At 38.7% G+C, this 23,474-nt stretch overlaps 2 protein-coding genes across 10 annotated transcripts in view; one reads left to right on the top strand and one right to left on the bottom strand.

Annotated features, from left to right (window-relative positions):
• Positions 1–7,436, bottom strand: part of ERP44 (endoplasmic reticulum protein 44) — a 58,759-nt gene extending 51,323 nt beyond the window's left edge. The window contains exon 1 of one of the 3 annotated variants that reach the window (XM_006096464.3): positions 7,185–7,436. In XM_006096464.3, coding sequence (XP_006096526.1) covers positions 7,185–7,241 — 57 coding nt within the window. In that variant the 5' untranslated portion in view covers positions 7,242–7,436. The remainder of the gene's footprint in view (positions 1–7,184) is intronic. The other 2 variants (XM_014462388.2, XM_023760340.1) reach the window with 2 other exon arrangements.
• A 38-nt stretch (positions 7,437–7,474) lies between these two features.
• The window catches only part of INVS (inversin), a 113,594-nt gene continuing 97,594 nt past the window's right edge, over positions 7,475–23,474 (top strand). Inside the window, exons 1-3 of one of the 7 annotated variants that reach the window (XM_023760335.1) lie at positions 7,475–7,549; positions 10,970–11,099; positions 22,768–22,934. In XM_023760335.1, coding sequence (XP_023616103.1) covers positions 10,994–11,099; positions 22,768–22,934 — 273 coding nt within the window. In that variant the 5' untranslated portion in view covers positions 7,475–7,549; positions 10,970–10,993. The other 6 variants (XM_006096461.3, XM_014462383.2, XM_023760333.1 and 3 more) reach the window with 6 other exon arrangements.

Genomic DNA, 23,474 nt, shown 5'->3' with positions numbered 1-23,474 from the left:
AATGTTAAACAGTGCCCAGTCTATGGGAAAAAATGTAGTATAGTTTTTATAGCTCTCCAGTGAAATTAAGGTTTCTGTTCGTTCGAAGATTAAGCAAAGAGCCAAGTATTTTGCAATACTGTGATACTTTTGTTAATTGTAAGCAGATCAAAGACTTTCTAAGAGAATTAGTATCAACTCTTATAGTAAAAACTGGTACTAGAAAGTTTGATGAATGAGTCAATTTAAGTAGATGTTTTCTAAGAAATTACTTTGACTACAAAAAAAACAACAACAAATAGCTCTTCTTTATTCTCTTAGCTCTTTCAGAATGTGATGTCATTACAGAAGTGTGAGCTTGTCACCAGGTAGCAGAGATTTTACTGCAGTTGGGCCAGAAATCAAAAGAATTTAGAATGTCTAAATTTCTTCTCAGGATAACTCTAAATCACACTTTACTTGAAACTGTTCTTTCTGCAGAGATAGACCTCATTGCTGTGTCAGTAACTTTTTAAAAGTTGAATTTTCCAAAACTCCAAATACAACAGAACAGCAAAATATCAGGCATTTAACTATGAGAGTATCTTGTTTCAACTACCAAGAAATTTTAACTCTGTTTAAAACTTATTCATGAGCTCTACTCCATCACTAAATCATACTTTAGAGTTGGCTCAAATTTCTTAGCAAGCTGCTTTAAATATTAAATATTAGTCTGTCTTCATGAGCTCATATGACTTCTAGCCATTTATTTTAAAGTAGGCAGTAAGATATGCACATTCACTAATTAGAAGATTAGCTCCTGGGAAAAGGTATCCTTCTGATACCTGAGGAAAACAAAACATATCAACAGGCGATCTTTTTACTGGTAATTTCCCCACTAAAATGTAGGTATGTTCTTAGTCAATAAAAATTCCTCTTGCCCAGCAGGCGTGGCTCAGTGGTTGAGCATCAACCTATGAACCAGGAGGTCACAGTTCAATTCCCAGTCAGGGCATATGCCTGGGTTGCAGGCTCGATCCCCAGTGTGGGGTGCACAAGAGGCAGCTGATCAATGATTCTCTCTCATCATTGATGTTTCAATCTCTCTACCTCTCCCTTACTCTCTGAAATCAATAAAAATATATTTTTTAAAAATAATAAAGTAAAATGAAATTTCCTCTAAAGCAACAATGTTCAATCTTTTCATCTCCTGGCACTCATAAACTAATTACTAAAATTCTGCAGCACACCAAAAATATATATTTTTTGCTGGTCTGACAAAAAAGGGTATAATTTTGATTCATTCACACCAGATGGCCATTGTTGTATTGGCTGTAGTCATTTTTTTATTTTATAATCTAAGGGGGGAAATGTCAGTGCCCCTAAATAGTCAGGTAGGTTTTGCATGTTTTAAAAATCCTTGTGGCATGCCCTGGCCAAGTGGATCAGTTGGTTGGAATATCATTCCGTACACCAAAAGGTTGTGGGTTCAATTCACAATCAGGGCATATACCCTGGTTGCAGGTTTGATTCCTGGGTCAGAGCAAGTATGGGAGGCAACAGATCGATGTTTCTCACATCAATGTTTCTCTCTCCCTCTCTCTCTCTCTCTCAAAAAAAAAAAAAATCAATGGAAAATATCCTTGGGTGAAGATTTAAAAAAAAATTCTTGTGACACCCCAGTTGAAAATCACTACTCTAAAGTATCATTTCTAAAGATGTCACCTCAAAGGGGATTTACCACAGAGACAACTGCAGCCTCTTAAATCACAAAGCCCAAAACAGTCTATTCAATTTCACTCAATTTTTAGTTGAAAAACTAAGGTCTCAAGAAGGAAAGTGACTTGCCCTTTTAGACGAATCAATATTAACACTCAAACTTTTATTTTCTAATTTTAACTAGTATTTTCTGGTGCTTCCCTAAATTTGCTACAGCCAATCAAAAGGCAAATCTGTGCTCACTGATAAGATTTGTGGACATTCTCCTGGTGATTGCCCTTGGACAGACAAGATGTATGTTCCAGTTTTGAAACACTACTTGAGACATTTTCCTCATTGTTTAACCTCAACTTGTCTTTCTTTCTGAGACAAAGTGAAGTTCTCCCTATCCAATAGCACTTTCTGCAACGATAGAATGTTCCATAATCTGTATTGATATATACAGCAGCCACTAGCTACATGACTATTGAGCACCTGAAATATGGTTACTGTAACTGAGGAATGGAACTTTATATTTTATTTAATTTTAATAAATTTAAATTTACAGCACAACTCTAGACAATTCTAACTTCAGTCATTATAACTGCATGGTTTTTATATCCCTTCCTGACTACTGACCTGAGCAAGACACTGATGGGAGAGTCCCACAAAAATAAAAAGGGCCCCAATTACTTTTACCAGGGTCAAAAATTCTTCTGATTCCTAAAGACCTTTTTTTAAAAAAAGTTCTTAAATCCAATTATCAAAGTCCCATGAATAGATTCTGATCATCTCAAGGAAAAAGAACTGGCACTTGGCTATTCTCCCAACGGTTTTCCTTAGCTCATATACTACTAGAATGTTTTCCTGAGATGATTTCTTCCTTATTTTCATTGCTTTTAACTATTATACCCGAGATCTACAGTATTACACAAGACACTTCTGCAAAGTGGCATTTTTCCCTCCTCTCTTGAATGGAGTAATTTGAATGCTGTGAAAATCCATTAAAAGACCACCATCTTTATTTTGGCTAAGAAAATAATAACCTGTTCTCATGGAAATTCACCAAAGGGTTTGCAAGACTCTTTAGGGCCAATTCTGACATCTGGCCATGTCAGCAAGCCAGACGGCAGACTTCTTAAAAAAGCAAAATAAAACAGGTACTCATGTTAAAGATTTATTAAGTTATTAAACTTTTTTATTCATTCCATTCAGGACTGAAAATTAACCTTTCAAGGCCCTACTCTCATCTTTTTTCAAGAAGACTTCTCCTATTCTCCCACTGAAAAGTAAGTAATGCCTCTTTCAAACATCTACAGCTGTCCTCTATAATGGGTATATATGCGTCAGATTCTGACTCAGTAGACCTGGTGTGAGGATGCTAGCAGCAGCTCCCAGGTGATGCAGATGCCGAGGTTCACAACCACACTTCTATGTAGCAGCAAGATCTGTAACCCACTTCTACAAGTATATTAGGGCACCTATCACTTCCCTCTTGGAATTCTAATTATTGACATACACATCTTCTCTACCCCACCAAATTATAAGTTTCTTGGAAGCATGATATGAATATCAAGTATATTTTTCTCCTTCATAGAAAATAGCAAACAGGCATTCAAATAACAGGAGGAAAGTAAAAATACCAATGAAAAAGTCTCTGCAGCCTAGGTCACAGAAAGCGCCTCTCTATGGAATGAAAGGCAGACTAAAGATCAATAAAGGCTGTGAAAAGTCCAACTATTTTTAATCACTTACTTGGTTAGATGAAAGGGAGCACAGCAATTGCCAATATCAGGAGAGCTGTGACCAAAGCATGCTTTTCTTTACCCTGAATAACAGAGTGAGGGGGCACAGACCTGCAACATGTTGAAAAGCTAGCAGACTTTTTTTTTTTTTTTTTGGAGGAAATACCCAGTCAAATAGTAACTCTATTAATTAGGGGAGTTAGAGAAATTTCCTTTTTGAAATACAAGATAGACTACACAAAGAATCACGGAATCATTCAATTCAATGTGCTTACAAAAAAGTTACATAGGTGATTTATTCTAGGTTAGTTACAGTATTAAGTATATGGAAGACTTGGAACTTGTGTATAGATGCCCTAACATCTAGTCTAGGATTTTTTGCACTATGCTACCTCTTGAACGGACACTAAATGAACAAAGTAATAACACTTTCTATTGTCCTCAAATTGTATCTTATCTGATTTACTATTCTATTCTGAATAACTTGAGGATGTAAAAAGTAAACATTTTTTTTAAAAAGGGGACAAATAACGTGAACACTTACATTACATACACATAGAGAAATATAAATGGTTAATAAATATGAAAAAATATTCAACTTTGGTGGTAATCAAATAAATGTAAATTTTAAGTCAGATACCATTTTTGGACTACTAAATTGGCACATATGACAAAACACCCACTGATTGTTTAGTGTGAGGAAGAATACACATACACCATTGGTAGGAATACACATTGGTAGACTTTTCAGTAGAGCAATTTGGTACAATGTATCAGAAATCCTAAATAACTGACATGCCATGGGATCCAAGAAATATAATTCTAGAAAAGTTACCTGAGGATATATTTGAAGATTTGTAGTAAATATCATTGTATGTGTATCTTTTGTACATTTTTTATAATTTTGTATTTATGCCCAGGGAAAAAAATGATCACAATGAGCTTTTTAAAATATATATATTTTTTTTTATTGATTTTAGAGAGGAAGAAAGAGGGAGAGAGAGATAGAAACATCAATGATGAGAGAGAATCATTGATCGGCTGCCTCCTGCACACCTCCTCCTGAGGATCAAGCCCGCAACCCAGGCATTTGCCCTTGGCAGGAATCGAACCTGGGACTCTTCAGTCGCAGGCTGAAACGCTCTATCCATTGAGCCAAACCAGCTAGGGCCACAATGAGCTTTTTAGGCACAGAGTGATGTTCCAAAATGCCTTTGAGATCCGGGGAAACCACTTGCCTACAAAAGTTTAGGATTATATGTTTCAGTTGTTATTTTATGAACACCACTAAGTCTGGATAGATCTAGTCCTTTAGGGCTGAGGTACAGTTTGCCTGAAAAAAATTATTGTAGTAAGAGAATATGTGGCTTTTTAGAACAGGCTACTTAAGGAAAAAATGATGACCTCAGCTAGGTGGAAACTTGAATACTCAGCGGCTGTACATGGGAGGGAATAAACAAATCTGACAGAAGTGAAGGAGGAGGAATAAAATACATTGGGAAAGATAAAGGACATATTTTCAAACAGGTACTGAGTAAGCGAATTCCATCACTGAGACATAATTTCCAGTTAGATAAATAGCTCATTACGACTAGACAGATATTTTACAAATATTTGCTAACTGGTATAAATTGCTAAAACTACTTTGGTAAACACTGTGTTTGAATTGAATCTAGCATGTCTTGTAATTCTTGTTTATTAAACTTTTTCTTGGGCTTTATTTTCCAGCCCATTAATCTTACAGGTATTTTCTAAAATGATTTCTAAGTTTCTATTTCTCTACATTTACTTAGATAAATATGCAAAATGTTAACTAGATTTTAGAATTACCAGAAAAAAAAAATTCCTTCTTTTATCTTTAACTGGATTTGTAGGTTTTCTATAAAAAGCATAAATTATTTCAAAACAAATTCTTGCTCCTTCTTAAACTTAGCTCTCCAATCAAACATACCATTTCAAGTACATCTGATATAGCTTTCTATTCAGTGTCAACTTTTCTTTCCACTATTTTAAGATTTTTTTTCCTTTTGCTTTTTTTTTTTTTTTTTGGTAATTGAAAAGTGATTTCTGGCAGACAACTCATATTTCAGGCCACTATATGGATATAAAAAAATAACATTATCTAGTGTCCTCAAAAAGAGACTGGCCTCTAATAACAATGAGAAGGAAAAGAGAACCACAGTGTATAATGAAATTACCAAAAATCAACTTTATACAGAATATTTCCCTATATACAGAAATCACTCATTGTGGTATAGTGGCAATAAGACACTTTATCATTTAATCATTTAATACTAACACATTTATATACAGTTTTTAGTTCTCAAAAATATTGACAGCCAGCCCCTTTAGTTTTCTTTATAGTGCTTTTCCACTGAAAAGGTTCAAGCTAATACTGTATATGGTTTTCATGTATGACTTGTAAATCACAGAGGTAAGTGAGAAAGAAGAAGGGTACAGGGAGGAAGGGAAACTATTTTAAACACAAATATTAAAAATGTAATGTACTATGGTGAAACAAGCACTGTAAGTCAAGAGACCTGACTGAAGTCTCAGTTCTCCTGGTAACCAGCATGATTTCCTCTGAGTGACTTAATTATGTTTCTTTAAATTGTAAAGAAAGTGATTTTGACTTAATGTCCATCTTAAATTTGGTGTTTAAAAAATCCACAATTGCCCAGCCGGCGAGGCTTAGTGCTTGAGCGTCGACCTATGAACCAGGAGGTTGCAGTTCAATTCGGGTCAGGGCCCGGGTTGCAGGCTCGGTGCAGAAGGCAGCTGATCAATAATTATTTCTCATCATTGATGTTTCTTTCTCTCTCTCTCCCTTCTTCTCTGAAATAAAATTATATTTTCAAAAATTTTGCAATTAAAGTTTTTGCCCAATGTTATATAACAGCGCAATTAAAGGTATGTCATTTTTTTCCATATGGAGTTAGCCCTTCACTTTTGTCTCAACTTGACCTGCAGCATGGATGGATTACTTGGGTTGCACACTCACGATGAACTCTGGAGGAAAGGGGACTGAGGAAGGATTCCTTATAGGATGGGATGGAGCTGAGCAGGAGGAGGAGTTCAGGAATGAGTGCATACGGATGCAAAAAAAATGTGATCACCCGCAAATCAGGAGCACCAAACAACAACTCGGCTTACATTTGGGAGAGGTGCTGTAACAAACACTGAGGGAGGTCTTGGGCCCCGGGCTGCAAGTAATTTCAGCCTCCAACCTTTATTCCCCACTGGAGACCAAGCCAGCCTCCGGTTCCGGGTTCCCAGCCAATCATATCAAGCCACAACAGAGAGCCCTGCCAACCCGGGCACCGGTTCAGGGCTCCGGGGCGAGATTCGCACGACCCCAGCAACTGCGGGCCTCACCCCTTCCGAAAGGAGGTGATGAGAGGGAACAGCAGCGGTCTACCCCCCGTCCTTGGCGATTCGGACTACCGCCCGGTCCAGGAGCCCTCGCGCCCGAGACAACCTCCGTACTCCGGGCACAGGAGGAGCGAGCCCGGCTGTGATCCTCCCTCGTAGCCTTTCCCCAGGGATAACTCTCCCGTTTATGGGTCCCAAGCGCCGGCCGCGGTTTCTCAGGCCTCGGGGACCCCGGGCCTGGAAAGTGGACAGACGAATGCCGAGAGCTAAGGCGGCGGCGGAGGGTGTACTCCTCGCCACCGAAGAAAAAGATAGGAACGCAGGGGTAGGGGCCGAGGTGTTCCCCCTCGGCGACGGCCTCCCGCCGTCCGCGCGTCTGTCGAAGGGTCTGTCATTCCTCCCCTCACTCACCAGGAGCAGCAGGGAGCATCTCAAGTCGGGGAAGGCTAGGAAGACGGCAGGATTCATGGTAACGCTGAGATCCGCGGCAGGGACAGGCGTTGGCCGCTGGGACTGGGTAAGGTGGGGTTGGGTTAGGAAAGGGCAGGGCTCCCGGGGCCGGCGGCAGCGGAGGAATCTCCCGGCAGCGACACCCCGTCCTCTCGACCCGGAGCTCCCGCGGCGCACACCCGGGACAACTTCCAGAGAGGCCTCTCAACCCTCACTTCCGGGTCCCGCCCACCTCGGAGCACGTCGGGAAACGTAGTCCTTGACCACTTCCGCTGAGCACGTCATCGCGCATCCAGAACTCCTTTCCCGTCAGGCTGTCAGCCCAGGTCTACGGGGTTCTCTGCGCGCGAGGCTCTGTGGGATAGAAAGGGCGGAGAGCCGGAGTACCCGGTGTTTTCGGAGGGATGGGGACTACAATTCCCAGAAGGGTGTGCGGTCCAGAGTCAGCGGCCTTCAGAGGGACCCCGTTAGGTTTAGCGCAGTGGGGTATCTGCCCCGGCCGGATGTAGGTACGGTCTTGGCTCCTGGCGGGTGGGGCGGCCCAGTGGGGGTCGTGCCTCCTGGAGCCGCCCCCGGGACGCGAGTCCTGGCGGAGGCGAGGGTGAGTAGTAGGGTGCCTGGTTGGGGAAGCTCCAATCGCACCGCCGTGGCCCCTGCCTGAGACTCGTGGTCCTCCTGGCCTGACCTGTGGCCTGAGCCTCCATCCTTGGCCTCCCCGCCTGCTGCCTCTGCTTTCCGCGCTCATGCCTGCTAAGTCGGAGCCACTTCTGGGGGCCTCGGTTGAATAAGTAAACGACGCATCCCTCATTGTCTCTTCGGGCGCGGATGAGGAGTAGATACGGGATGGGATGGGAAAGCACGTTGTAAACAGAAGCTCAAGCGTGAGAGCGCTGCTAACGCGTGGTCACTGCCCACAAGACAGTTGACGGAGCTCATTAGCCAGTTGAGGATCTTCGCGTGGCCTCCGCTCTCCGGTCTCAGCTACAAACACCCAGCCGGGTCACCTGCCCCACATGGTAGCCGACCAATCACGACTAAGTACCTGGATGCATTCTTCTTTTTTGTGGTTCTCCCTATGCCTTGCCTTTGCTCCAGCTTTCCTGCCGCCTGGAATGGCCTTCACCTCTTTTCTGTCTGGAATCTCATCTAAAATGTCACAGCCTCTGAGACCTTCCCACGCAACCAACCAGCCCTTTAGTCCTAATCAGAATTACTCTTCCTTGCTTGTGACTACAGCACCACTAGTTTTGTACAGTTATAAATTATTAGACCATTTATTACACTGGCTTGTTTTATAATTAGTAGTGATGACGATACCTTTGCATTTTATAATTAAAGTGGTCTTGATTTTCGTCTATAAATATGATTACAGAAAAAAAACCCACAGTAGCTCTAAAGTAATAATTTGAGCCAAAAAGACAAATAAGCAAAAAAAACATAGACCATCACTTTCCCACGGTGACAAAATTAGATAGTGGCAAAACCAAGACTTTAGTTAAGTTTCCTGTCTGGTAAAATTCTGAACACTTAGAATCTAAAATGACATGTATTAGAGTTCAGAACAATACCTAGCACATAGTTGGTACTGTTAACGTAAAAACATTCAAACCTGTCAAGAATTTTTGTGAGTTTATTTGAGCCAAACTGGCGTCATTTGCCGGGAAGCAAAATCTCAACAGATTGGGATAATGCTCCAGAGGATGGCTGGTTTTTTGGTTTTTGTTTTCTTACCTTGTTTTTATAAATTACCATCAAAGGGGAAGACGTAAGTGGGTTACATGAAATCCATTGGTGATAGATTAGGGAGATGGGAGAAAGCAAATGGGATTGGGGAGGGGCAGGTAGGGAAACCTCTGAGATTGGATAAAAAGTGAAATGATGGACATATGCTTCTTTTACATAGATGGACACAGGACAGTTAACATAGTTAACAGTTGACGATTAACATGATAACAATAACAATGAGGGAATTTGTGGTTTCCAGCCCTGGTGCCATTTGTTGTGCCCTGAGGGTCCAGAAAAAGGGAAGTTACAAGTGACCCAGACATTTCACAGGTATGTTATCTTACATGCACAAAGACAATAGGCTCAGTAAAGATCGAAATTGATCTTTGTCACGGAAAATACTGGCCTAGGCCATGACTACCCACTATAAACTGCTTTCAGTTAAATATTTAATTTCAGACATCCTTTGTGGTTACTTTAGGTCTTTGAGTTTGCACCACCGCCATGCAGGTCTTCCCTGAACTAGTCAGGTTAGCATGTGGCCTTTTTTTTTTCCATCCATAATACTTAACTTGTTGAATGAATCAACATGGTCTACCTTTTCCATTTTCATATTTTATAGGAAGTCTGAGAGCTGAGGTAGCCAAAGGACACGCTGCTTATTATTAATGGAATAGAGCCTACAGCCGTAGTGCAATTATTCCTCTATTGTGTTTCTACCTCCACCCCTGTTTTGTAGCTTCTCTCAAGTCACTTAAATATAGCCTGCATATGAGAGTGGCTTTTCTGACATGACAGACATGCTCAGACATGACAAGTGTCTCACAACGCCCATGAAAATAAAGACACGAAGAGCTGACCTTTACCAAAATTAAGAAAACACCTTCATTCTGAGGCAGCATTTGAACCAAAAATCCCTGTCAGTGCCAACACAAGTCCTAGCTCATCAGTAGTGATCATTTCTCTTACAAAACTCTCAAATTCTCGGGAGTCACAAAGATTGGAGTGATGCTCCTTGGTAAAATCAAAAGAGGGCCTTGCCTACCCTCACGGAAGCTATTAAGGAGCTCATTAACAGCTGCTCTCTTTACATAGCTGTATGTGTGCTCCAGTGTGCCTGAACCCCATGACTCCCTGTGTTTCTTACAGTTCTTAACCTCCCTCCTCCATTTAGGCATTCAGCTTTGATGGGAAGTCTTATGTTTTGGGAGAAAGTTTAAGTTCATTGATGCAACTGCCCCTCTTCCTTTCCCATCAGGTGCTTGAATTCTTGCTGCATTTCTGACGTAATACAGCCTCTGCTTATACGATCGTGATAGAGAACTCACTATTTTCCTAAGCATATAGTGCATTTCTAGATAGTTCTAGCAACCATATCAGACTACTAATCAGAAAAAAAAAATTCCTTAATGAAACATGGTTAATTCTAATGATGTGGTGTTCCAAGTAAGATCCTGAGTCCAGGGTCTCAAGCTAGGTGTATTTCCCTGGTGGGCAACCAGGAAACAACAAAAATTTAAAATTCTGCCTTAAAAAAAATTCTGTCTTTTATCTGCATGAAAAAAGAACTAGGTTTTAATTTAGCACTCAAATGTGGTTAATTCTGACCTAACAATTAAGTTCATGTCATACTTATTTTGTGGCTTGGTCATTACCTTTATTCCCAATATCAATTCTAATGTTTAATATTTTGTCGAGTTAAATTACTTGTATTAACTTGTGGTTTTGGGGCACTGTGCCTAATGTTAAATATTCTCCCTCCCCCCCATTTTTTTCCCCTGGGATAGCCCCTGAGAAAAGTTTTAGGAGCATCTAATCCCTTCATAATAAAGATGAGCAACTTGCACAAAGGGTCACCCAATTTGCCACATTAAGGCAATTCTAGGACCAGGGCTGCAGATTTTTTGAATCCTAGTCACAGCTTCTAGTAAACCATATTTATAATATATCTATTTCCAACGAATGAGACAGCTTTTAGAAATGTTTCCTGCGTATGCTCATGGCTTAAATAATTGTTTCAGGTTTCTTCAGTTGCTGAGAAGACTATGAACAGATCAGAGAACTTGTTCTTTACTGGCTCCTCATTAGCATCCCAAGTTCATGCTGCTGCTATTAATGGAGATAAGGGTGCTCTTCACAGGCTCATCATAGGTAAGCAGTCCCTGTAAATACAGAAACTTGAAAAATAACTCTTTGTCCTAAGGAAGTTTGTTAATCTTAGTTTTAATTTGCACTGTACTTACACATTTTAATGGAAATACATTATTATTTACATTTTGTTCCAGGACTTGAACAATAAACAAATTAAGTCCTGAAACTTAAAAATATGGATTAGAATTAGGTGAAAAGTACTTGAGAAATATCTGTGTATTTGGCTTTGAATCTGGATATGTATGCTAAGGTAATTCATCTTTGTAATAGCAGAGATCTAGAATGAGATAGTAAACAATGATCTTTATATTTAATATATTTCAGAAGTACTAACATTTACAAATATTTTAAACTAGAGGCCCAGTGCATGAAATTCATGCACTCGGCAGGGAGGGGGGGTCCCTCAGGCCAGATTGCAAGAGGGTGCAGGCCAGGCTGAGGGACCCCACCGGTGCACAATAGGGCCCAGGGAGGGATGCAGGAGGTTGGCCAGCCAGGGAGGGACTGCGGGAGGGCTCCAGGGCATGTTTGGCCTGTCTGGCTTAGTCCCCATTGGCTGGACCCCAGCAGGAAGCTAACCTACCAGTCAGAGTATCTGCCCCCAGGTGGTCAGTGCACATCATAGCAAGTGGTTGAGTGGCCTTAGCATATCATTAGCATATTTGATTGGTTGAACGGGTGACTGGACGACAGGATACTTAACATATTAGGCTTTTATTATATAGGATTATAATGATTTAAAATTGATTTATTGGTCTTCCTATCATTGATCGGTTGACACTGATTCAGTGTCCTGCCTAGCATATATATAGAGATAGGTCCAATATACTAGTAGAAGTTCTAGAAGAGAACAAAGTGAACAGAAGAGGGACAGTATTCAAGGACAAAATGGGAAAGAATTTTTCAAAGTCATAAAACCCACAAATTCACCTGTTCACAAGTCATTAGCCCTAAAGAAAATAAAGAAAATAAAAATGTATATTACTTGTAATCATTTTACACACCAGTGTCTGTGACATCATGATTGACAACTTGGGCTTTAAAAATAAAATCCACACTACTTGGACTTTCATACCCATTTTTTCAGAATTTATTTTCATCCTACCTTTCCAGTTTCTCCAGGAACTTCTACCAAGGCACCCTAACTTCTGACTAGGCTTTCTGTTCCCCAGTATGCCATGAATTTTATTTTTCCCGGTACCTCTTTCCCTCTCCTCTTTTCTACCTTCTCCTCATCTTACCCTTTTCTCTACTAAATAATCTCCTACTTATCTTTAAAGACAAAATTATATTACCACACACTGCGGAGATTTCTCTTCTCTGTTAGGGATGTTATCACCTAATAACTTAGCTTCCCCTCATCTTCTTGTATTCACAGTTACTCCCAGGAACTTGACATCTTTACTACATCTGAATCATTCATTCCAACATTCGCCATTCAACTAAAACTGTCTTATTTCCAGCTCACTTACTAATAAGAGCAATAGTTTTTCAATGTCATTGAGACTTCCACATTCTTTTTTTTTTTTTCAGTTTCAACTATTAGTCTCCTTCTGTCTTTATGTTCCTCCATATTCAACCCTGATTCCATAGCCTATTGTTAAAATCCTTTTCTTGGAAAAATTATCTTTCCTCCTCACCTCTGTTGCCCCTAGCTGCTGTAATCCCAGTTCTGAATGGACCTAATCCATCTACATCTGCCAACCCCTGAACAATTTCACCTTTCTGGGAGACTGGTAGTACCCTAAATTCATGATTACCCTCTTCAAATGGTCACTCAACACTTTGTGCTCATAATACCACATTTCTCCATAATAAGGGTTTCATATCTTCTCACTCTACCAAACCTCTGCCAGTTCGCTCTCCCTCCATGCTCACCTAATGCTTTATGTTTCCTACAGAAAATGAAGACTTTAAATAGGAACTCTCTCATCTTTCAGCAAGATATTTACAAATAACCTACCTCTGCACCCATCATCTCTCTTTCTTCTAAAACAGAGCAAATATCCCTTTGTGTCAAAGGTCACTTCTTTGACACATGGCTCTGTATTCTATCTCTTCCTATCTTCTCAGGTACCTGCTCCATTTTTTAAAAAATCTCATTACTATATCTTTAACCTTTTCTTCTATTATAATTCTTCCCATCAACATTTAAACATGTCTGTTATCTCCATTATTTAGAATTCCTTCCTTGTTCTTTCATCCCCCCTCTAGGTATTACCATATTTCTCAACTTTCCTTCATAACTGTATCAGTGCACAGACTAAGTTGCTATAAAAGTGACTTAAACATTCAGAGAAAGACAAGTATCACATGATCGCACTCATACGTGGAATCTAAGTAACAAAATAAACTGGTGAATGGAATGGATCCAGAGATTCAAAGCATAGAACAGAGTGCAGAATCTCAGAGGGAATGTGGGGGAGGGTGGGTGGGTGAGTGGGAGGTAATCAACCAAAGACCTTGTATGCATATATGCATAACCCATGGACACAGACAATAGGGTGCTGAAGGCCTGGGGGGAAGGGGGGAGACAGGGCGGGCTAGAGGGGGGTGAATGGGGGGGAAAGGGGGATATATGTAATACTTTCAACAATAAAGAATTATTTTAAAAAATAAAAGTGACTTAAATAAGATACAAGTATATTTCATTCTCATAATAATACAAAGGTAATTGGGCAATCGAAGGTGAATAGACATTTCTGCTTCACATAATTACAGGGATGCTGTTAGGGCTTGGCTCTGCCATTCTCAACATGTGGCTTCCACCTCTGGGTCAAAGGCAGATAGATTGTAGTCATAGCCCAGCCAGCAGGAAAGCACTTTGTCATGCAGGAGGTGGACTACACTTAGACACAGAGCCACACCTAGGACAGAAGAGGCTAAAAAAAAGTCTCTCCCTGGATGGTGTCATGCCCAGCTAAAACTCAGGGTGCTTAATTCGTGAAAATAAAAACGAGAGAATGTGTATGGAGGCAATTATCACTCCCTCACCAAACCAAGCTTCTTGAGCTGTCTGTACCCATTGTCCCTACTGCTTCACCGCTCTTGTATTAAAGGAAAACAACATATTTTCTTACTTTGAAATATATAGAGAGAGCAATACATAAGACTTTAATATGCAGTTTAACAAATGAATATAGAGCAAACATCCATGTAACCACTCAAGAGACAGAACATTGGTCCCCAGAAGCCCCGAATACATCCTTCCCTCCCCTTAGAATAATTGTTATCTTGACTTTCATGGTAATAATTACATTGTAGTTTTACCACCTAAATATAGATCTTAAATACTATCAGGTTTGCCCTGACCGGTTTGGCTCAGTGGATGGAGCGTCGGCCTGCGGACTCAGGGGTCCTGGGTTCATTTCCAGTCAAGGGCATGTACCTTGGTTGCGGGCACATACCCAGTGGGGAGTGTGCAGGAGGCAGCTGATCGATGTTTCTAGCTCTCTATTCCTCTCCTTCTCCCTTCCTCTCTGTAAAGAATCAATAAAATATATTTAAAAAAAAATACTATCAGGTTCATTCTGCTTTTCTGAACATATTTTGTTAATTGTTCCATGTTCCTTTGTACGGAAAATTGTGTATGTAATTTTGTTGTTTATTGCTCAGAACCTCTTTAATTGCTTCCCATTGTATTTGGAATAAAATTTAAAAGTGTGCCTATACCTTTTCCCCTCTCCAGCCTCACCTTTCACCACTCTTATACTAGAAAAACTTGTTTTATTTTAGTTTCTCAATTCTACCAAGCCCTTTTCCATCTCAGGACTTCTGCCTGAAATTCTGGTCTTCCATCCTCTGACTAACTCTTAGTCATCTTTCAGATCTCAGCATTCAAGTCGCTTCTTCTAAGAGGCCTGCTGTGAACACCCAAACTCAGTGAGTTTGTTCATTGTGTTCTCTCTTGGAACTCTGTAGTTTTCTTTCATAGACCTGTCTCAGATTGTAACTGTATATTTATATGTATAACTATGTTTCTCCTCTATAAGCTAGTAGCCTCCATGAGTAAACAGTGTCTGTTTAATTTACCACTACATCCACAAAATTTGGCACAGTACTTGGCACTCGGTAGGCATAATAGAAATATTTGTTAAAGAAATGAATAGATATTATATCTTACCTTTTAAGAAGTCTATAATCATCTTGAGGACCACATTTAAATGTGCATTGAGTTTAATTGAATTGACTAGAGAGGCAGGTTAGGACTAAATTTCAATGGAAAAAAATTTAAGTCAGAATACCTAAGAGAAAATATCTTATAAAATGGATTCTTTATTGTTTTAATGAAAAGTATAATTTTGAAAGGAAACAGAGCATGTAGTATTTTATAAATTAAAAATACTTATACAGGCTCAGTAATACAAATTAACTAATATATCATAAAATAAAACTTGAAATATTTCTATAATATAGCCCCCAAGAAAAATCCTTAAAACAAATAAGATAAGCAAAATGATGATGTGAAACACTGATAAATTTATTTATAAATCGGTTCCCTATGTTTTCTATCGTCTTGTCTCATTGCTGACTTTGAGCTGTAACACTGCTCATCGCTAAGAATTCTGCCATTATGTCTTCTGTGCAAAACAGTAATACCTTTGCTCGGTCTTATTTCTCAACATTTGTATATTCCTATTAAAATAATAACTGTTTCATCTTAAGTATATAAGCTAAATGTATCGTATATATTCTTTTATGTAGCACATGTTTCTTTTTTCTAAACTAGTAACATAGTACTACAGATTATGTTTTATGTTTTTCTTGAATCTTTGCTCACCAACTGTTCAGTGAATTCATTCACTTTAGCATTTTCTATTTTCCCTTCTCTGTTTCCATGGAGAAGTATGTCAGTGATGTGTTTGCCTCCATGGAAACAGATGAGCATCTCTTTCTACATACACAGCTAATTAAATCGAACACTTTGTCTGCTGCCCAGTATCCCAGAGGAGGATTGAAGAGGCTTTCCCTGAGACATAGTTTTAGTAGCAGTTTTTAGTGTTTAACCTAATACAATGCATTAATGTTTTAACTTAACCCATTACATCCTAGATTCAGATGAATTAGAGCTCTGTTCTGGGTCCTAAAAGCATAAATATACATAGTAAAATCCTTATGTGCTATGGTTATCATTTATAGATATGGTTATCTCTTAACATCAAATGTAAATAATTTGATGAATACCAGAGATATAATTGATAATAGAATTTAGTAGATTCATTTTGATACTGTACAATGTAGTATAGTAGAAAGGACATGGATTTTAGGGTCAGATAAACCTGAGTTTTGAGTTCTGGCTTTGTCATTTATTAGCTGTATTACCTTGGCTAAGCCACTTAATCTTTTTTGGCGTAAGTCTCCTCCTCTGTAAACTATAAGCTATAATACTCTGCTTCTGTGAGGATTAAATTGGATAATGACTGTAAAACATTTGGGTGACTATAGCTAATATTACTCTTGTATATTTGAAAGTTTCTAAGATATTAGATCTTAAAAGTTCTCATCACAAGAAAAATAATTGTAACTATGGGTGGTGATGCAACAACAAATAATACTGTTTTCTTTGTGAAAACCAAACTAAATTATTTGTAAATATGCACAGTGTGTCAAGAGTAATATTGTCGTTGTTGCTAATAGTGTTTGGGGTGGTTGGCAGTGGTTAAGTGACCAGGCAGCAACATTCCGATTCTATCACAATCCACCCCCCTCCATGTTCTGAGCCAGTATGAGTCTCTCTGAATCATTTTCTCTCTTTGTGTATGGCATCTCCCAACAAAGTAGTTAGGTATGGCAAGGAGCTTCATAAGTGGTAGAGTAGTGGCATTATTTCGGGATACTTCTTCTTTTACCCCAACCCTGACCTTAAATGTTATGGGTCATTAAATGTTTTATAAATGCTTCCTTAATACATATGTGTATATCAATATACTTACATGTATATGCACCCATACTAATAATAGTAATAAAATTAGCCAACATTTACAAATGTATGTTATATGTGCCAGGCACTGTTTGAAGTGTTATGCAGCTCATTAACTCATTTAATAGTAAAGCACTACAAAGAGTCTTGGGTACCATTATCGTCCTCATTTTATATGTGAGGAAACTGAGGCATAGATTAAGTGACTTTTCTAATAAGTAGCAAAAGTAAGATTGAAGCCTGAAAGTCTAATTCTAAAATGCATGCTTTTAAATACTAAACGATGGAGCTATTCCTGCAGACACTTGCACATTCATATGTATGAATGCATAAAGAATGAGAGAGACAAGAAAGAAAACCGATTAGGTGTACATCTGATTGATGAACTTAATGGTTATCTAGATTGGATTTTTCTTAACTTTTTTTTTTCTTGTACTACAGGCCCCTTTGGCAATCTGGTAAAGCTTATGGCCCTTCTCAGAACTATGTCTTTAAGAGCTTAAATATACTATATAGGAATCCAAAGAAAATCAGTTATATTTTAACTGATAGTTATCAAAGAACTTTTAAATTATGATATAGCAATAAACCTATAGTCACTTTTTATTAACACATTAAATAGCAAGATCTAGTGGCAGATCTAACAACTATGACAATTTCAAAATAGCAATAAGTATAAATGACATATTAAGATACCACAACAATTATAATGAGGTAATATGTAAAAATATTTTATAAAATCTCAAGTGTCCTCAAAATATGTATGTTATTCTCATATGTTAGGACACTGAGATTTAGAAATTAAGAAATTTAGTTGTAGAGCTAATAACTGTAAAGTTGAGAGTCAATCCCAATCTCTTGATTATGAATCCTATTTTCTTTCCACTGTTCCTATGATGCCTTTAAAACAATAAGCAGATATTTTTTAAATGCCTTCCCAAGATTGATAGTACAAAAGATAGGACATAGGAAGTGGATGAAAGCAGACGAAGTGCATCTCTCATGCCACACAAAGGTAACATTCAGAACAAGCAAATAAGATGTCAGTAGAGAATGGTGCATTTACTTGTGTTGGAGAGTATGGCACCATAGCTATGGTGTGGACTGGCACAAGTGTCATTACAAGTGGCAGTCATTCCTCTAACTGCTAGAGCTGAAGCTCTGGTGTCTGCATATCTGAACCTATTAACCATACAGACTCTTCTGCTCCAAGTAGCCTTAAAATAACTGAGTGCAGTAGAGCAGTGGCTTTCCAGTCATGGTTCAGCTCAGCTTTCTGAGCCTTGTGCAGGGTGAGCACATGCAGAATGCCAGCCCAGTTAAAGCAAGCACCAAATGGCCATGGATTAGAGGCTCTCTCTCTACAGTTGCCAGAATAATTAAAACAACATAGCACACGAGGCAGCTGCTTTCCGTATTAGCTGTCCCCGACAGCAATGCAAATACAAGTGCCTGTCATCTAGTGCATATTAGTTTACATTGCAAGCCCTACGTTTGTACATGTTGCGATTACCAAACACTTCCAAACAATCAGTCATTATAGTCAAACATCAAAATAAACTGTTGTGTAGGCCGGGCAGGTATTGGCTGAATCTTATAATTGAGGAAACTAAGGAGGATGGGAGGGCAGGTAGGGAAAGGCACAGGCCTCTCTCAGCCAGGAAGCTCAGAACCTGAAGAGATCCTCATTACTCAGAAACTAGCCATAAAGCCACCATCCTCCTAAAGCAACTCAAAACGGGGCAGAACTGAGGCTGACTGCTGCTTTTTCTCATCATGAATAGGAGATCTATGCCTCCAGTTTCCTCGAATACACAGATTTTGCCTTACAGCCATAACATATCAAATGGGTGACATAACCCAGTAAAATCTTCTCTGTTGGGAAGTATAAATAACCAGTTATATAAAAACAAAGTATGCCAGGGATTGAAGAGAAGGTTGAAGTTTCCCTGTCCATTACTGACTGGGGAAGAGCATAGCAATTGGCCTAATGTTCTATGTCTTGGTGGTAGAGTTACCTATTAACCCCATGCTGCTGATTTCGCTTTGGCCCTGAGAAATGTAATCAGTTAGGATTATCCCAGGATGTGATGATTGCCTCCATTTCTCAGCATTTGTACATGTGACCACAGTTTCCGAGTCCCCTCCCTTACCAAAGGGAGAATCGCACTCTAGGGGGAAATTATAAGAATTGCTGCCATCTTGCTAATTCTAGACACTACTATCTGCTTAACATTAACAAGTGAGATGCTGGTAGAGAGAGTCGTTTAATTGTGAAAGACAACTGGAGACTGGACTTACTCCCACATGTTCTCTGTTAGTGTCATTTTGACTCCAGAAGAGCTCAAAGGAACATGCTCTACCCATAATGCATTTTAGTTTTGTAAATGAGTTTGGGTTTAAATGAGTCCTTTTCTTATAAAAGCAAGGATAGAATCTCTGAAATCTTCTGGATTAGATATTGGAGGCCCTTATGCACAAAATATATCTTGCAGAGCTTTACCACTCACAAGACTTGTGCACAGGAGCCTCTATGATCCCATATGTTGATCAAATGCAAAATTTGCCTCCATCTCAAAACCAAGGTTTTGAAAAAGAACACCTGCTTCCTCCGGGAGGCAATCTGAATATATTTCTAAGGCTTTTAAATTTCAAGAGCCATGACCTTTCTTGCTTTATTATGAATATACGTGGAAACATGGATTAGCAAAGTGAGTTATCTGAAATGCTATACAGTACTTCGAGATTCCAGTATATCCAAGATGTAAATATATATTGAAATATTTAGAACTAAAACATAGTTTAGTTACAGGCACAAAACAATTCAGAAAGAACTGCGACACCTCTTTCTTCATCTAACATTTATATTTCCCCAAAGAAAGTATTTTATTTGGTCAGTTTTCTTCTCCCATTAGCAGAGTTCATGCCAAAGTACTTTAAAAGTAGCTGGCTTTTTTTCCCCCCATTCTCACCGACACTTACTGTTTCTTGATTTATTGATGAGAGCCATTCTGACAGATGTGAGGTGGTATCTCATTAGGATTTGATTTGCATTTTTTTCTGATAATTAGTGCTATTGAGCAACTCTTCTTGTGTCTATTGGCCATCTTTGGAGAAGTGTCCAGGTCTTCTGCCCACTTTTTAATTGGATTGTTTGTTTTTCTGGTGTTGGGTTGTCTGAGTTCTTTTGTTAAAAAATATTTTTTTTATTGATTTCAGAGAGGAAGGGAGAGGGAAAGATAGAACATCAGTGATGATAATCATTGATTGGCTGCCTCCTGCATGCCCCCTACTAGGGATCAAGCCAGCAACCCAGGCATGTGCCCTTGACTGGAACTGAACCCAAGACCCTTCAGTCTGCAGGCTGATGCTCTATCCACTGAGCCAAACCAGCGAAGGCGAGTTGTCAGAGTTCTTTATAAATTTTGAGTATTAATCCCTTATTGGATGTATCATTGGCGAATATCTTCTCCCATTCAATAGATTGTCTTTTTGTTTTGTTGATAGTTTCCTATGATGTGCAAAAGCTTTGTGTAAAGTACATGATTTTGTCAAGTACTTCTATACTATACATCTGAAATTAATACAGAATAATATTGAATGTAAACTGTAATTGAAAAATAAAAAAACTAAAGGTAAAATTTCTTAGTTTGCTTGTCTAAAAAAAAAAAGTAACCAGCTTCCCTTATTCTCAACTCCCATGATATTACCCTCAGCTAGTATATACATACCTGATCATTATCTGTGATGAAAATAGCAGCATTTTTTCACTTCCAGTGCATGGCAAGAGCCATGGTATCTTTTGTTGTTGTTGTTCTTGTCAAATAAAGTTTATTGAGGTGTAATGCAGTGAGTATTATAAACTTCACCCTTGTACAATTATTTAATTTTAACAAATATATAGTCATGTAATCACCACCACTATCAAGATATAGAACAGTTCCATCATACCCCAAAATTCCCATATGTCCCTGTATAATCAATACCTCCCCACATCTCAGCCCTGGTAACCAACACTGCTCTGTTTTCTGTTCCTATAATTTTGCATATTTCAGAATGCCATATAAGTGAATCAAACAATAGGTATCCTTCGAGGCTGAGTTTTTTACTTAATGCATTTGAGATTTTTTCCCCATCTTGTTGAGTGGATCAGTAGTACATTGTTTTTATTCCTGAGCAGTATCCCATTGTGTGGATGTGCTACAGTTTCTTTTGTCATTCTTCAGATCAAAGACAATTGAGATGTTTCTAGTTTTTAACAATTATAAATGGAGCTTCCATAAATATCCACATACAGGTTTTTATGTGAACATATTTTCATGCTTCTGTTTTCTCTGAGTAAACACCTAGAAGAGAGATTATTGCATCAGGTTGTAACCCAATAATAACTAAGTTAATAAGAAACTGACAGTTTTCCATAGGTTTTTCTAGTTTGATTTTGGTTAGTTGCATACATGAGCTGCCCAGAAGTTGTCCACAACTTCATGCATCTATTTAAAGAATTGCTTTTTTGGAAGGGAAGAGGAGAGGAATGGGAGATATCTGTAATATCAACAATAAAAAATATATTTAAAAAAATTGTTTTCTTCAGCTTTCTCCTCTCCACAATACTCCCCCACTCTCTAGTTGGGAAGGGGTAAGATACCACCTCATTGCCATCCTTTGCTTAATTTGGGGCACAATGGTTCATAGGGCTCTCCCCCACCCCCCGCCCAATCTCTGCAGAGAAAAGGAATTGCAGTTTCTTTTGTTGTACTGTATGAGCTTTGAGTAGAGTAGGTACAGCCAAAAGAGTTCACTGCTACATGGCTACCCACTTCCCAATCTTTTGACTGGAGAGCGTAGGCATCTTGAGGAATTTTGTGTCTGTGCCTATTAGTGTTTCTGGTGAGCTACTTTAGCACCCAGACTGACTATATATAGGAGGGGGAATAAAAGAAAGACTCATGGACACAGACAACAGTATGGTGATTGCTAGAGGGAAGGGGAGATAGAAGAGGGTAAAGGGAATAAATGGTGATGGAAGGAGACTTGAGTTTGTGTGGTAAACACACAATACAATATACAGATGATGTATTATGGAATTGTAAACCTGAAGCCTATATAATTTTTTAACCAATGTCACCCCAATAAATTCAATAAAAAATAAAACAACAATAAAACCTTGAGGGAACTCACTATCAGGTTGTTCCTGGAGTTTCATAGGTCTCTAACCAGGCTCCCTTCTTTTCTCCATTGTTCATATGTATTTCCTGGGGAGCTTAGTTGTAAATAGCAGGAGGATTAGGGTAGAATGCACTTGCATCATATTGTCTAAAACGTAAAGCCAACCAGGATTCATTTTTTTTATCTCTCAAAAACATACTACATTGCCTAATATATGGTCTGCACTGAGTAAATATTTGTTGACAAAAGAAAGGAGCGAGGGAGGAAAATAAGTAGTTTCATATCTCAAAATGTTAATTGAGCGTAACATAGTAGTTAAGAATATGGCCTTTAGAGTCAACAGTCACTTTGAATTTTAGCTCCAACACCTCCTTTTAGTGTCATGTAAACAACTTACTTTACTTGTCTGAGTCTCAGTTTCCTATAATATGGGGATGGTAATATCTATCTCATAGGGTCAGTAAAAATGAGAAAATATATTTAATGCATTTAGCACAGTGCTTGGTAAACAGTAAATGTACTTCCTAGTCATACTAGTAATAACAACAATGATAAAATATCACCATATGTTCTTACACTCAGGAAGTGCTGCCCTTAAAGACAAAGAAGACCAATTTGGGAGAACACCACTTATGTACTGTGTGTTGGCTGACAGACTGGACTGTGCAGATACGCTCCTAAAAGCAGGAGCAGACGTTAATAAAACGGACCATAGCCAAAGAACAGCCCTCCATCTTGCAGCTCAAAAGGTGAGACATAAAATCACTTTGAAGTGTAAACCTTTTGTGTGGTGGTTGTTACTTGGTTCGTGGAACTGTACAATGGACAGATGATAAAGAAATCACAAGTATATGACTCTTAGTTTCATGTGTTTTCTCTTAAAACTGCAGAGAGTAAAGCACAGATAACCATCAGTGGCTACTTTCATTCATCTAAGTTCCTTTAATAATAGAATTCATCTTATGATCTAAGGTTAAGTCATGGAAAAGAAATTAAAATTATATGTGCAATATAATTAAACTATGTTACAAATTATGCATGGGAAAAAGCAAAGGAAAAAAACAACAACATCCCACTAAGATGTTAATAGTGGTTGGGTTTAAATATTGGAAATATTAGGCATTCTTTGTACTTTTCACTGTTTAACATTTTTTTCCTTGATGAGTGTTACTTTTACAATATAAATATATAGTCTCGCCCTAACCGGTTTGGTTCAGTGGATAGAGCATCGGCCTGCGGACTGAAGGGTCCAGGTTCAATTCCAGTCAAGGGCATGTATCTTGATTGTG

This window comes from Myotis lucifugus, unplaced genomic scaffold, assembly GCF_000147115.1.
Source record: "Myotis lucifugus unplaced genomic scaffold, Myoluc2.0 scaffold_180, whole genome shotgun sequence".
NCBI lineage: Eukaryota > Metazoa > Chordata > Mammalia > Chiroptera > Vespertilionidae > Myotis > Myotis lucifugus.
Note: the sequence above shows the minus strand (reverse complement) of the source record. Positions and strands in the feature narration are given on the sequence as shown.